At 48.5% G+C, this 14,195-nt stretch overlaps 3 protein-coding genes across 3 annotated transcripts; 1 reads left to right on the top strand and 2 right to left on the bottom strand.

Moving 5' to 3' along the window:
• Positions 1–634: 634 nt before the first annotated feature.
• On the top strand, positions 635–2,472 carry F5Y00DRAFT_248312 (putative cytochrome c oxidase polypeptide VI mitochondrial precursor). Its single transcript, XM_048009421.1, has 3 exons — positions 635–1,107; positions 1,373–1,418; positions 1,658–2,472. Exons 1-3 carry the CDS (start codon positions 905–907, stop codon positions 1,895–1,897), a joined length of 489 nt encoding a protein of 162 aa, XP_047860498.1. The 5' UTR covers positions 635–904; the 3' UTR covers positions 1,898–2,472.
• Positions 2,473–2,879: 407 nt separating this feature from the next.
• Positions 2,880–8,528, bottom strand: F5Y00DRAFT_248311 (uncharacterized protein). The gene is made up of 5 exons (XM_048009420.1): positions 8,165–8,528; positions 7,642–8,098; positions 4,596–7,568; positions 4,360–4,536; positions 2,880–4,306 (listed from the first exon to the last, which is right to left on the bottom strand). Exons 2-5 carry the CDS (start codon positions 7,948–7,950, stop codon positions 3,422–3,424), a joined length of 4,344 nt encoding a protein of 1,447 aa, XP_047860497.1. The 5' UTR covers positions 7,951–8,098; positions 8,165–8,528; the 3' UTR covers positions 2,880–3,421.
• Positions 8,529–9,074: 546 nt separating this feature from the next.
• Positions 9,075–13,989, bottom strand: F5Y00DRAFT_196660 (FAD/NAD(P)-binding domain-containing protein). Its single transcript, XM_048005272.1, has 6 exons — positions 13,214–13,989; positions 13,041–13,157; positions 12,379–12,937; positions 11,991–12,328; positions 11,748–11,937; positions 9,075–11,696 (listed from the first exon to the last, which is right to left on the bottom strand). Exons 1-6 carry the CDS (start codon positions 13,863–13,865, stop codon positions 9,452–9,454), a joined length of 4,101 nt encoding a protein of 1,366 aa, XP_047860496.1. The 5' UTR covers positions 13,866–13,989; the 3' UTR covers positions 9,075–9,451.
• Positions 13,990–14,195: the final 206 nt, after the last annotated feature.

The following is a 14,195-nucleotide window of genomic DNA, read 5'->3' as shown; positions in this document are numbered from 1 at the left end:
ACATCGTGACTTAGCCTTCACAATAAAACACGGTTCGAAAGCTTTGAACCGGTTTAAGTAATATAGTTGGTTAACTATACATTCATGTATAGCTAACTCTAAGCCCGATAAGAAGATGTCAAATTGATTTTGTTTAGGTAATTAAGTCGAATGATTAGGTTGCAACCTATCGGCTTTCTTGGAAATGTTGAAGAAGACATACTATGTAAAGCTATTGTTTAGAATTAACAAGAACCTTCATTCTTATCAAAATTGGACACCGTAATCTTTTCTCGGCGATAACTGATATATGAATATTTGACGAATGAGAATGGAAGCAATGACGTCGAAGCCCAACACGCAATTCACATGACTTGCTACCTGGACCGATCCCCCCGCGCTGCTGCAAAGTCAGCAGCAAAAACTCTAAGTAAACGCGAGGAGCTCCCCGCGCTCGGACCAACATGCTTAAGTCGGCAGCTATGCTAACCCAGTTCAGTTGCAGAGTGAGCTCACTGGCAAGTGCTGTGCCTGCAACAGGATTACCTATGCCCCCTCCAGCTCCACACACCGACGGCCGACGGACCAATAAGCACCCACACTTTTGTGAGCCGGCCTTCCATTTCTCCCCCATCATTCGATTGTAAGAAATTGGTTTTTTTTTTTTTTTGCGCTTGAGTCCAAAGAAAGCGGCCACCAAATCATATCGCGCAACGCAAACCTGTGCTTAATCCCATCTCGCAACCATCCTCTTCTATTTTCTTATTTGTTTTAAACCGACGACAAAAAAGCTACCCGACGCACAACCACGCTAATAATTCTTTCTTCGTCCTTATCGTCATCGTACCCGACCAGCAACTTCCGGTCTCCTCTTTTTTTTTCTTCTCTTTTTCCCCCGGTCTCCCCTCTAATAGAAAAGAAAATTATGTCGTCCATGTCGCTCCTCAGAATCGCCTCGCGGGGCCCCTCCAAGACCTTCTTCCGCGCAAACCGACCCGTCGCTCCCACTCGGTCTACCGCGTCCTTCGTTCCGGGTCTGATTGCCGGCTCGAGCCTCAACTTCAGCACTACCGTGTCCCGAAAATCCGCTGCGCATCACGAGGAGACGTTTGAGGAATTTACCGCTAGGTAAGGACTTCGCCTTTTTTTAAAAAGAAAAAAAAAGCAGGAATCAGGTCGGCTCGATGGCTCTGCATAAATATATATAAGAGCAAGCTTCATTCATATCCAATTGAGGTCAATTGGCGACATGTTGAAGCATCTATGACGTTCAATTGGTTATAAGATGGGGTTGTGGGAGCTTGAATATCGCTCAATTGGTCATTAAGCGACCTGCGACCTGATCAGATAACAAATTCAGACCTAATAGCTAACCCGAGTTTCCTCCGCGCAGATACGAGAACGAATTTGAGAAGGTGCAAGATGTTTTCGAGTTACAGGTTCGTCAATTTCGAGTCACAGCTTCCAAACAGCTTCCTTCCGTTCTTCCATCATCGCAGCTTCTTTACCTCGGATACCTGCTTTCGGACACCTCAACTGGGTTGACCCACTATCCCCACACTTTGGCCCATAATCTCCCATCACGCATCACGACGTCAGCATATTATAAAAAACGATTCAAGGCCGGATTACTATGTAGTAGGAAGAATTGATTATGCTAACATAGGTCTAACTATAGCGTAACCTGAACAACGCCTTCGCCTACGATCTCGTCCCCTCTCCCTCCGTAGTTGAGGCCGCACTCCGCGCCGCCCGGAGAGTCAACGACTTCCCCACTGCCGTGCGCATCTTCGAAGGCATCAAGGCCAAGGTCGAGAACAAGGACCAGTACCAGCAATACCTTGACGAGCTAAAGCCCCTGCGCGAAGAACTCGGTGTCGTCCTAAAGGAGGACCTGTACCCCGAGGTGGGCAAATAGACGACTCCACCCTCCTGATCTCGCTACAAGTGAAAAGGGCGAGACAGGCAGCACGAAGAAAATGCATAGGTGTATGGGCTGGTGTATAGCGGGGAGCGGGAGCTAGCTTGGAAGACAGGCAGGGAAGCGAAGATGGAGTTAAGGGGGGAAGCAAAAGAGAGAGCTGATCCGGCATCATATCGCGTCTCGGATCTGGTTTGTTTCCCGCCTGCATGTGTATATGTCTACTACTTACTACCTTTACCACTTATTACTTACAACACTACCACTACTATTCCGCCCGACAGCAACAGACGAAACTAGACACCGAAAAAAAAAACCCATCTCTCTCGGGGCTTAGAGAAAAGTAGTTTAAAAAAGATGAAGCATTGCAGAAGCTGGTCGCATTTTTGTGAGGTGTTACACATTTGGACTGAGGGTTTGTAGAGGCGAGAGGCTCACTTTCTTACGCCCGTTGTGCTATGCTATGCTATAAAAGCCCATGCCGTATAAGCTATAGCTATATATGTACTAACCCAGACTTAACATCCTTTTTCAACCAACTAACTATTCCGATATTCTATTCTCGTATCTAGCCCGTACCCTAGAAAGAAAACTGCCGGGGAGAGGGTATACGACCTGCCGACTAATACCGCTGATGTGAGCAGTTCTGTTACACCGCAGAGGATTAATCGTAAGATGTAAAAGATGTAGTTAAAGGTGAAAAGGGGCAAGTTTTCGTGTCTACGTGCCTATGGGGATGAGGGGGGTTGAGGGTAAGGTATACGTGATAAGCTTGCCTACGGGTACCTAACCTAGCTCTTATAGGACGGTAACGATAGGGGCTGAATACCTTAGATATCTAGGTAACTAAGTCATAGCAGCACATCCGCAATGCCTTAGGTTACGTGCTTTACGATATCGTTGCTTTACCTAGGTAACATACCAAGTCGCGTTCACTATTATAGCATGCATTAAGCATTCTTACGGCTTCGTCCAACGATTGGAATAAATCTTTCCTTCTCATATTGTCGTCGAAGAACAAAAATCGTAAGACCAAGAATGATTTCTCGCCATCGCAACGCAACGCAAACCATGTATTCACCTATACTCTGCAAATATGCACCATCTGCCTCCCGTCTGTCCCCTATCGTTCATCGTCATACAAAACAACAGCAGTAGTAATAATAGCAAGTAACAGCAGTAACAGCAGTAACAGCGATCCTAGTATTCCTAGGCTTGGGAGTCCTTCTATCTAACTAAATCAATCGACCATGTGTGCTCCGCCGAGACAGAAACGAACGGAAAAGGGGGAATTTGAAGACCCTCCGCCCCGACAAAATCTTTAGTACAAATAAATACAAATGCATTGCTGTCCTCCCGCTTACCGGGTGCAAAATCGAAAAAGTGAGAGAAAAGGGAGTAAGGATAAAATATGTCCCTCATTCCTTTCTGTTGTTCCAATGCCCAAGGAGGGGTCGTGATGAGGCCACTTTGAGATATATGAAGACGAGTCGTTGGACTTTAAACACCCTCTGACCCCGATCAGAACCTGGACTCTCGCAGATGGAAAGCTCGACTATTTGGAACCGGAGTACCAATTCCGCCTCCCGCCTCGAAGATTCCCGTCGCCGGAGCAGGACTAGTACCGCGACTGCTAGAGCTACCCTTAGTAGTGCGACCGCCGTTGCGAGGACTATTAACGCCAAAGGCGCTCAGCCGCGGGCTTCGAGGAACGCTACTCTGTCTCGTACCCCTTCGGTTTTCCTTCAGCATTCGCAGCTCGTCCCGGAGTCGGATGAGCTCCAGATCCCGGTCGCGAACGATGCTCTTTTGCTCGTTAAGTAGTCGTAGAAGTTCCTTGCTCTCGCTCTCCGCATAAATCTGGTTTATTTGAACCATGTTATCGTCGGCCTTACGATGGAGCTCTTCGACTCGTTGCTCGAGCGCGCGGTTCTCGGTCTGGAGCTCCGCGGCTCTCTGAGATGCATCCTGGTAGGCATTCTTGGCATATTCCAACTCGTTGTTAGCTAATGCAGCCTTCTTTTCTAAGATTTGCACCTTGATTTTAGACTCTTCGAGCTCTTTCTCCAGTCGTGCCATCTTGGCGACCTCGGGATTTGCAGACTTAAGAAGAGATTCGTGCGTTGCAGATAATCGCTTTTCCTGCTCTGCAAATTTCTCTTTTAGATCGTCGAGTTCTCTCCGTTTAGAATCGAGACTTGCGCTGGCCGCTAGGGCTTCCTCCTTGGCCTTGTAGTACTCGTCTTCGTAGGTTCCACGGTCCTTTAGAGAATTCATATACTTCTCTTGTACCAACCTGACGGTGGAAGCATAGTTATCGACCTCTTTCTTGGATCGATCGCTAAGCTGGCGGAATTGCTTTTCTCGCATCTGGCTCTCGCGCAGCTTGGCTTTGAGGCTTGTGACCTACTTGGCATTAGTCCAAAATTTATAATATCCGCCGATAGAATAAAACCGACCTTAGCTGATAATTTCTCTAACTTGCCCACCGAAACCGACAGCATCGCCTTCGGCGATTCGTCCACCGTGTCATCTCCGATAAGACCTTTCAGCGAGTCGCTGATGTGACTCACGTGAGTTACAACTGTAGGTTGTGATACTCTGGGGCGCTTAGAGGAAATATCATCATCTTCGCCCTATTTATTGTATTAGTATTTTAGGTACCCGCAATGCAAATCGCAGGAGGCTAGCTTACCTCGTGAGACCTCTTCCGGCTACCGGGAAGTTGGTCGGTTCCGAAAGGCCCTAAAACGGACTGTGATACTTGCGATTGAGAGCTGGCAGCGTGCAAATCCTCGAACACATCCTCCGGCACCTCATAAGGTTCCCAATAGAAATCGTCGTCGTCCGGATCTTGTATATACTTGCAGAAAGTCTCGGCTGCCAAGTGAAATTTAACAATTAGAGAGTCGTCAACGTCTTCTATGTACCGCATTGCTCTAACCAGCGCGAGCACAAGGACGTTTTTCCGCTCCAGTGGTTCTAGGTTCTCCGAGACACGCATATTGAGGTGTTGAATGGAACATATATTCGTTAGAACCATCAATATAGAACGCTCTCGGACCCTTTGTGGGAGCAGCTCAGGCCGATACGTATGATCGTATGCTATCACTACGTCGATATCCTCGGGTATTGACGAGGAGTTATCAAGAGTCGACGAGATGGCGACGGTCAGACTATGCTCGGCGCTAGAGGGTCCGACGATCTCTAAGCCGGATCGGATATAACGGTAACCTCTTGTTTCTATAAGGTTACCAAGAAAATCCATGACCTTCCCGGGACGGGACAAGATGAGAACTTTTTTATCCGAATTCTCTTCGGCCAAGTAAACAAGCAACTCGGCAACAAATGCGAATTTCGCATTGGTATTAACGACGTGTTTCGTTAGCTCTGCAGGTGTCATAGTTGTTGTAGTCTCTATAAACGGTGGCAGGTCGCAAATATCGAAAAGACGAGAGAACATCTCGTCAATTTTCGATACTGTTGTAGGATGCGGTGTTTGGTGAGGGGAAACAAGAAATGCAGCGTTATACTCGCGAATAAGCTCCTCGTTGTCGCGAAGAACGTCGTTATATACAGGCCGGCAGGGGTTATAGAACGGAAGCGTAACGAGATATTCGTTAGGTCCGGTGGGTACGTAGGGGAGAAGGCTTCTCGGATAGCCAAGAGGCGTCTCCTCTTCCTCGTGCGGTATAATAAACTCGTCCGGGTCCGGTATCTGTAGACTGGTATGGAGAGCGTCGTGTACCGGCATTGATGGGCTGACATCCATATCATGTTCGATAGATAACGTCAAGGCTGATGGATCCAAGGTTGCAGGCTGCTCTTCTTCGTGGGCGTCATACCCCACTTCAACAGCCACTTCGACAGGGCCACTCTCCTCTAGTCCCAGCTCTGCCTCCTTCTCTTGCTCGACGGGTGTTTGGGTAGTCTCGGGTACCGGCAATTGATGATCAGAAGATGTGTTGTCAGCAGCCGTCTCTAGAGGCGGAACCAGGAAAGATTGAGATGTCAAATTTACTGGAGTCAGGGGACTAATGTCTCGGGAAGCAGGAGCTTGAGCAATTGGTGCTTCCTGAATGTCCGGCTGCGGACCTGCTGAAGAACCTACGTCGGCGCTAGCCGCTCTAGCACGAGCCTCCATTTCCATTTCAACTTTTCGTTCCGGGAACATGTCGTTCAGGGCTTCAAAGTTCTGCTCCCGTATTAATCTCAGCCTCTCACGTGCCGTATACCGGACGGGCTGGTCGGTATCCATATTCGTAGGCGCGGCCGGTGGCTCCGATCCGAACGTAGGTGGTCCAAAACGCATTTCGTCTGCTCCGAAATCTGCGGGTTTCTCGGGAATGGTTTGCGAAAGCTCTGCGCGGCTCGGTTCGATGTCTAATTCAGGTTGCTGGTCTTCCGAGAACGATGTATTCCTAGTATTACCGTCCACTTCGCTTAAAGCTTGGCTTGAATTTTGCGGGTCGCGTTTGTCTTGCGCGTTTCTTCGTACAGTATCAGGTACAGTATCAGGTACAATTGAATCGTCGTAAACAGTAAAGGCTGCCTCGCTGTATGTCGCGAGCCCGCCTTGCTGGCTACTGAGGGGCAGCACGACTTGAGCGGCCTGCGAGCTATTACTTATCGCAGGTGCCTGGTTCTGATCTTGGCTGATACTCGCCGTAGAGATGTGCTCGTCCCAAGCTAACTCGTGAGGCTGAGTAGACGCAAAACTAGTTGGCTGAGACGTTGGAGGAACAACGTCCACGTTGAGACCTTCTTGCGTCAAAAACCTAGGATTTCCTTTACCGATGGTGCTCTGCGAATTGTCGGGCGCAGTCGAACCTACAACGGTCCCGATCAGAAAGGTCGAAGTCGACACGTTTCCCTGGTTTCCAACAAAAGGGCGATCCGGCTGACGCGAAGGAATTTCTGTTGAGTGCCCGAACGATTCCGGATGCTGAAGCCTTTCTTCTTGCTGAGATGCGACAACAGCACGTTCCCGAAGCGGACTTGTCTCAAACGAATTTAAGTGGTCAGGGATACTACTATGCACATCAGAAACTAAAGCGCTATATATTTCCTGAGAATCAGGCACGATCCTCTGTTCTTGGCTCTCAACCTCGGTTTCGCGCACTAGTGCAGCACGGGCATCGGTAAGCTGAGAAGACTGCTGGCTATCCGTTTGTTGCGAATCGGGTGGCACGCGCACGTATTGATCCGCGGGAAATGTTGGGTCGCGAGGCAGACGTATCACTATGCGAGATTTGTAGGGTTTTGGATCACCTTGGGTATCGTCGGATGGGTGGTTATGCGAGTTGTCGTGGTCCAGCTCGCTCTGTCGCTCTGCCAGCTCTTTATAATGCCCAAGGTCATGGCCCGCACTCCTGGGGAATGCCGACGGGGTTTCTGTTAGTTTAAGCTTTAGCTTAGGTAGTTTTGACGCGTGTTCCTCGCTAAGCCCTGACTCATACAAAGATGAATGTTCCAAAGGGCGCTTCTTAGCACCTTGGTGATGCCGATTAGATGTTGAGACGGAACCGCTCTCGCGAGCATTAAACTCTTGCATAGAGGGTTCAATGTCTCCGATAACTACATCAAGTTTCCCCTGGGTGTACTTGGATCTAGCTTTCCTAACCATCCAATCATTGATCGCAAGGGATGTTACGTTTTGTTTGGGTTCCTATGCTGATTTAGCTTTTGTACCGATAAAACAGGATGGCGCGAAGAGCGCATGTGGGAACACAAAGACTTACCCACGATGGCACGTGTGGGTTCCCAGTCTCGTCGGTGCCCTCCCAATCGACCAGGTAATATGTCTTCCCTCGCTCGAACTTCTCGTCAATAATATCCCGAATCGCAAACCAGCCGTTTTTGACTTCGCGCTTATTTTCGCTTTTACTTTGGGCGGTAGCATGCGTTAGCTTCTTCTTCTTTTTCTTCTTAGCAGATACCGATGGTTCTCGGGCTCGGGATCGTAGGCGCTGTGGTTGATGGTGTTGTCGGTGGTGGTGGTGATGGTGGTCTTTATCTAATATATGTGATTCGGGCGATTCCGCGCTCATCGACGGCAATTTCCCTTGCGAACAGTCTGAATAAAAACCATATCCATAATTAGTGTCATTTAATAAGAGAAACTCGTTGACCCCAATAGCTATGCGATAATGCTGGTCTCACCAAGGTAATTGTCCTTGGCCATGAGGAGCTTGGATCCTGTCAAGGTGTTAGACGGAGTGTTACGACAGCCGTGCGACGAGGCTCGATAAGTAAAGTACATACCACGGCCGAGCGCGGCTTGGCAGGGTCCCTGGTTGGGCAGGGGTAACTAACTCCCGCTGTGGCACTCCTTGTAAACGCCCTGTGGCTAAGTGCTGAAACTTCTAGCATCTAACTTTATTGCCTTTATTGCCCACGGAAGGTAATACCTCGACTTACACCAGATTTAAAAAGCCGATGATCTCAAAAGAAGGTGACAAATCGGTTCAATAAATTAGTAGGTATCGAGAAGTAAATAAGCTTAATTATATGATGAGATTTGTGATTTGTGATATGTAAAATAGGTAAACGAAATCATAAGGGAAGAAGGGATTAGCTTAAGCGTGATGCGCTGTGTGATACCTGTATTCAAATGTACAGATTGAGGGATGTATGAAGTAGGTACCTCAAAACTTGTGGTTTGCACTTTCCAAACCTTATAATCCTTTAGGTATAAACGACTGTCTCAGAAATGACGTGGCGTCAATAGTAGTCCCGTACGTAATTGCTATTGGCTAGCTGCCGACTTTACCTCTTAAGCCTAGGCCAAGACCTTATAGGCACATATGACATACACTAAATACCTTAGGTTAGGCAGGCATTCATCCCTGGGACCTTACAGCAATATGAGTTACCTAATATATATACTATCACTAAGAGGCAGTTGCTGGATTGTAATACAAGTAGCTCTTAGGATGATATATAAATTGATACCAAAGGAACTAATTGCTTACCTTAGTACCTACTCAGGTAAGTGAATAGATATGGTTGGCAAACAAAGCAAGATATCACAGAAGTCATGGTACCCTAGGCGACTACAGGGCATGGTACATACGGCGGCGACCCGGCAGCCTGCCTGGTAAAATGATCTATATCATTACACAAAGTCCTACGCTAGAAAGACCGTGAGACTTTTTGGAAAACTATTATGTTAGTGGAAACTGATAGAATATAGGCTCTATGACCACGCCAAAGGCTAAATACTTCATAAGACAAGCTGAATAAATTTACATACCGCCAGAAGTCAGATATATAACGCAACCCTCGTGTCCAGTCCCTAACCAAGTAATACACAAATATCAAAAACCGCTAAACAGGAGTCGCCTCCAACAGAGAATAATAGTAAACATAATATCCAAACAGAAAGACGGGTATAAGTCATTCCATCTACTTTTCCCTCTTCCACCCCCAACCCATATCCAAAACCTAGCCCAAAATAGCTTAGTACCTTTAACGCCTCTCCCTTTCCTGCAACTCATACATGAACCCTAACCGGGCCTCGCGATCAAGTAAATGGTACAGTCCGTATTCCTAATACAATAGTTTCCCACTATTAACCAGCTCTGAAAAGGTATCGACAGGCTCCTGGAATTTATACTCTTCCCCACGCATCACACGGTCAACCTCCTCGCGGACAAACGGATAAACGTCCTTCCAAGCATTACGTCCCATCCAGCAGTCAAGATGTCCATAATCAGGGACCACGCGGCGACGGTACTGGATACCACTCGCGTGTTCGTTAGTGAACGTATCGGTGAGGACCTCGTAAGTTCGCTCCGTGGATTCGGGGGTCAGGACAGCGTTGTCGCGACCGACGAACAACATGATAGGAATACCCTTCAGCCTACGGATATTATCCGGTGTGTCTAGTCGCTCGAATAAAGGGGCGTTACTCATCACGCCTCCTTCGTAGCCCTGTTTCATCAACATGTGTAAGAGCGTCATGCTGATGCCTCCGAAGAACCGGTCGATCTGCCGGTGGGTCGCCTCGTTAAGGTTGCGGTGGTTCCAGCATCGGCCCAATGCCAACGTGATACGGTGGCAGCTTGCGTTGTTGCAGAGCTCCTTACGCTCGTCCGGCATGAGGCGCAGTAACTCGTTAAGGCTTCTCTGGATCAAGGAGTCGTTTACGGTCGTGCCGAAGTTGAACCAATCGCCTGACAATAATCGGTACACCGTGTCGGCCGGAATGGGCAATGCCATGATCTTGATCATATTCAGAGTATTCCATTTCGGATTCATGAATACTTGGCTGCAAGTTATCCCCTTAATCCATTTGGCGGGGATTGTGCCGTCGAGCAGGCCGGCTGAGAACGCTACGCTACCCATGCAGTGTGCGATAGCATATATGCGTTCCGGTTCCTTACCAACTTCGGTAGTTTCTTCCCGAATCTTCTCTAGACAGGCTTTTAGGTCTAATCGTGCATCGAATGTTGTCCAGTCCTCCTTCGCAACCATCAACATACAGATACGATGAACAGGAACGAACACTCTGTAGCCAGCCCGACGGAAGTAATTAACAGCGTTATAACGAATGGTAGGGAGCGCAAATATTTGATGGTCTACCGAAGCGCCGGGGATCATAATCAAGTTTTTAGGCTCCAATGTTGGGTTCGTGGGCTCCCACCGATATAATCTAGTAACGACGCCGTCAGATGCATGGATCTTGTACGTCTCGGTCGGAGGTGTGTTGTTCACGAAGCCCGTATAGGTCTGCGTTGGATACTGCAAGGGCGTAAGCGGTGCTAGGAGAAGCGACATGGACTTCCGAGTGAAAAAGGTTAGGAAGTTGGCTGCGCTTAAGGCCTTCTTGAAAATACTGCTGCCCGTAGGAGTGAGGGTTAAAACTTCGGAAAGGAAATCCTCTGCTCGGATACTCATAATTCCCTTAGCAACGATTTCCCCCAGAAGTCCGCATTCATCCGCATCCGCACACTTTCGTTTCGATTCTGAGATCGGCTCGGTGATAGTGACATATAGAGTACTAGTCGATTTCCAGAAATGTATCGGCGACAGCGCGACGGATGAATCGACTACTTTATAACCATGGAAATGGAGCCACCTGCCATTTATACCCCGCATGTCGAAGTCGTACGTCAAGTTTCGAGTCCCAGGTGCTTTTCGGTCCAACAAGAACAAATTGAAATCACCTCGTTGCACCATGAACGGGGACCCCTCGAGGGTAGGACAGACGAAAGTGCCGGTTAAAGTTGCTTTATGACTAGGATCGTGTATAATCGACCTGATGTTAAAGGACTGCACGCTAAGAAAGAATCGCGCCGTTTCGCTTAAGGACTTGGCAGTCCTAGCTGCCAGCTCGTACGTGCCTATGTTGTCCCGTTTAAGGCCCTTGTCTCGATGGATGTATCCAGTCATGACTTCTGTAAAACCAAACCCGGATTCGTTCATGCGTCGAGCGGATATGATCGCTTTCGTCGCACTATTTAGTTTAGCCGTCTCTTGTGTTTCTTCGACCTGTTCTTTCCAGCCTCTCTTTCCACGGTGGTGTTGGTGTTCAGGAGCACCAAAGAGATCAAGGACTTTATTCTGCGTCATATCGATTGTGAGTCCTCTCTCTTTGACATAATGGTCCACAGACCGTTCGGCCAGAGCAGTGATAGTCGCGAATGGGTTTGCGCCGAGGGCAGTTGGGATAACTGCAGCGTCTGTGACGATGAGGCCAGGATAGGTCTCCGCGCCGGAGCCTTTGAAGACCTCGCCCCTATGATTTGTAACGCCAGTCGAACCAGTCCCGTCGCGAGCCATACAAGCACCACTGAAGATTGTTAGCATCTGGAATTCTACAAAATAATTCCAAATAACTCACCCGATCGGATGAACTGTAACTTGCTGCTCACCCAGTAGAGCATACCAGGGGTTTTGAACAAACGTTCCCCCAACAGCTCTCGTGGCCTTCTCTAACACGCGGTTCAGGGTCTTGACGTGGTCGCTACGGCCAACGCCTACGAATTCGAGGACTGGCTTGTCATCTTTTAGAGTTAGGTATGCTTGGTTACCTAGCTTGTGTTAATAACAAACTCCGCTGGGAAGTAATGGGCGACAAACTCACTGTCGTGGGACATAATCAAGTATACTTGTGTCCTCTCGATTGCGCCTTTACGGAAATATGGCCCGAGGAACGCGCTTCCCACGCGAGCGAGATTTGCCTTTACTTTGCCAACGAGACCTTCATCAGTCGGCTCAACGCTGCCAGGCAAGAGCTCAAGCATAGCCTGTAGGAAGGGCGCAAAAGCTGATGGTATGGATCCTTCCTCGATAACATAACCATCTAAAGGATTGTCGTGACCTTCTCTGTTGTCGATGATACCGGTGATGCAAGGTCCTATGGGATGAGAAGGAGATGGGGAAGCTTTCCCCATTCCGTTCACCTCATAATCCGTATTGTACCTATAGACAGTTAGAAAGAACTCACGTGGAACTGTAACAAGGTTACCTACCCAAACCCTAGGATATCTCCGTTGCCGCTCATGTTCTGGCCTACTTTATCACTCAGTTCAAGTCCCATATCTTTACTCCTAAGGAGGATCTCAGTTGTGCCGATGGTTCCGGCGCCGAGAAACACAGCTTTCCTTGCATGAACCCACATAAGGTCGCCATGCAGATTTGCTTTGAAGTGACCGCGATTTCGCCCGTGCCAAGCGAAATAGACGATATACCCGGATTGGCCTTCGGGTGCTTCAGTTATGTATCGTACTTCGGCCTCGCAGAACATATCAGCACCCCAGTTCCACGCGTCAGCTAGGTACGTAACGAGCGTGGTGTTCTTTGAACCGTCATTTAAGCCAGTAGCATCTTGTCCAGTAAGTGCTGACGGAAACATTTCCACACCACAACTATTTGGTCCATTGCGGAATCGCGTCGTCTGTTTCACACGTCGAAACTTATCTGTCATGTTCAAATGCTTTGCCTGCTTCTCTAGGAGGTCAAGCTTTGGCAGTTTCGGCCAGTCGTCGGGGTACGCTTCTGGCTCTAAGACATCTGCTGCTCTCTTATAATCTGGTTGGTCATCTCATCAGCTTCCGATATTTCATTTTTAGTAGGGGTAGCCAAGGATGTTATGGCACGGAGGGCAACCCTCTATAAAATACAGGGGTCTTACATTCAGTCAAAGAGTCGGGGTCTTCCCTAATTTCCTTCGGCCACGCATCCTGTTGTAGTGTGTCTTTGTCCGCTTCCAAATATACATTGGCATTTATCAAGCTAGTCCCACCAAGACCTACATTGCGGTTAACATAACGCTCTGTATTTTAGCTCTCCTATGCGGTCACTTACCATTGCAAACAACTGCGTTCTGACAGTTGCCGAATATCAAGTGGTACATGCCGGTAGGATCGCCACCGTTGACAACCTTCTTAGGCAACCAACCGGGGGTAAGCTCGCCGGAGTAATGGACCTGCTCAAGAGCATCACCTGTGCTAACCGGATACTCTCCGGGCCAGCGTTCCTTACCGCGCTCTAGGAGACAGACCGATTGACCAGCGCGAGCCATGCGGGACGCCGCCACGCCACCACCATAGCCAGAGCCGATGACAACACAGTCGTATGAGTGGCGCATAAGCTCTACGGGTTTGGATATGCGAGGGAACCGTGCGGTTTTGGGATCATCTCCCCATGACTGTATCCGAGGAAAAGCTCGAGGTTGCTGTTCCCCCGATTCATCATCAATGCTAAACGTACGACCGGGAATAGGTTGGGCACGGTTCCACGCTTCGCTAGCATTTAGTCCATAGAAGCTATGATTAAAGGTATCGGTTGAGCAATCCGAGGCGCTCGCGCTACTAGCATTTTCATGTCCGTTCCAGGTTGCCCTGCTGTAAAGTCTTCTTCCAGTTCCGTTGACACCGTTCGTGACGGGCACCTCGGTGGATGTCGCCTTAGTATCTTCGGCGGCAGCGGCCGTGATATCAGGGATTGCCGACGGCATCGTGGCAATTTTGGGCTTGCCAAGATCAGCCTTGATATGGCTGTTTTGTAGGAGCTTACCACACAATCAAGTATATGAGGATGGGAAAAGCAAGTAATGTCAAGGAAACACCTTGAGAATGAAGCAATGGCTTAATGTGGATTAGAAGATTGGTATAAGATTAGGGTATACGAGTCTAGATCCACTAGGATGAGATTTTAAGTAGGGAATTAGGGGAGTAATTATCTCACGCCTCGAAGGACGGTGGCTTCATATACCTGGAGTGCCGGACCTTTTGTATATCGACACCGGTCTATTAAGACACGGCTTTATGCGATTGGAATGACGACA

Source organism: Daldinia vernicosa (genome assembly GCF_022497035.1).
Source record: "Daldinia vernicosa strain CBS 139.73 unplaced genomic scaffold F5Y00scaffold_71, whole genome shotgun sequence".
NCBI classification, from domain to species: Eukaryota; Fungi; Ascomycota; class Sordariomycetes; order Xylariales; family Hypoxylaceae; genus Daldinia; species Daldinia vernicosa.
The sequence above is the reverse complement of the archived record's forward strand: the minus strand, read 5'-3'. Positions and strand labels throughout refer to the sequence as shown.

Coding starts and splice junctions, on each gene's coding strand:
- F5Y00DRAFT_248312 (XM_048009421.1), top strand. CDS start 905: ATGTCGTCCATGTCGCTCCTCAGAATCGCCTCGCGGGGCCCCTCCAAG. Junction 1,108..1,372: donor TTTGAGGAATTTACCGCTAG/GTAAGGACTTCG, acceptor TCCTCCGCGCAG/ATACGAGAACGAATTTGAGA. Junction 1,419..1,657: donor AAGATGTTTTCGAGTTACAG/GTTCGTCAATTT, acceptor GTCTAACTATAG/CGTAACCTGAACAACGCCTT.
- F5Y00DRAFT_248311 (XM_048009420.1), bottom strand. CDS start 7,950: ATGAGCGCGGAATCGCCCGAATCACATATATTAGATAAAGACCACCAT. Junction 4,537..4,595: donor GCCGGAAGAGGTCTCACGAG/GTAAGCTAGCCT, acceptor TACAATAAATAG/GGCGAAGATGATGATATTTC. Junction 4,307..4,359: donor TAGAGAAATTATCAGCTAAG/GTCGGTTTTATT, acceptor AATGCCAAGTAG/GTCACAAGCCTCAAAGCCAA.
- F5Y00DRAFT_196660 (XM_048005272.1), bottom strand. CDS start 13,865: ATGCCGTCGGCAATCCCTGATATCACGGCCGCTGCCGCCGAAGATACT. Junction 13,158..13,213: donor GAACGCAGTTGTTTGCAATG/GTAAGTGACCGC, acceptor ACCGCAATGTAG/GTCTTGGTGGGACTAGCTTG. Junction 12,329..12,378: donor GGAGATATCCTAGGGTTTGG/GTAGGTAACCTT, acceptor AACTGTCTATAG/GTACAATACGGATTATGAGG.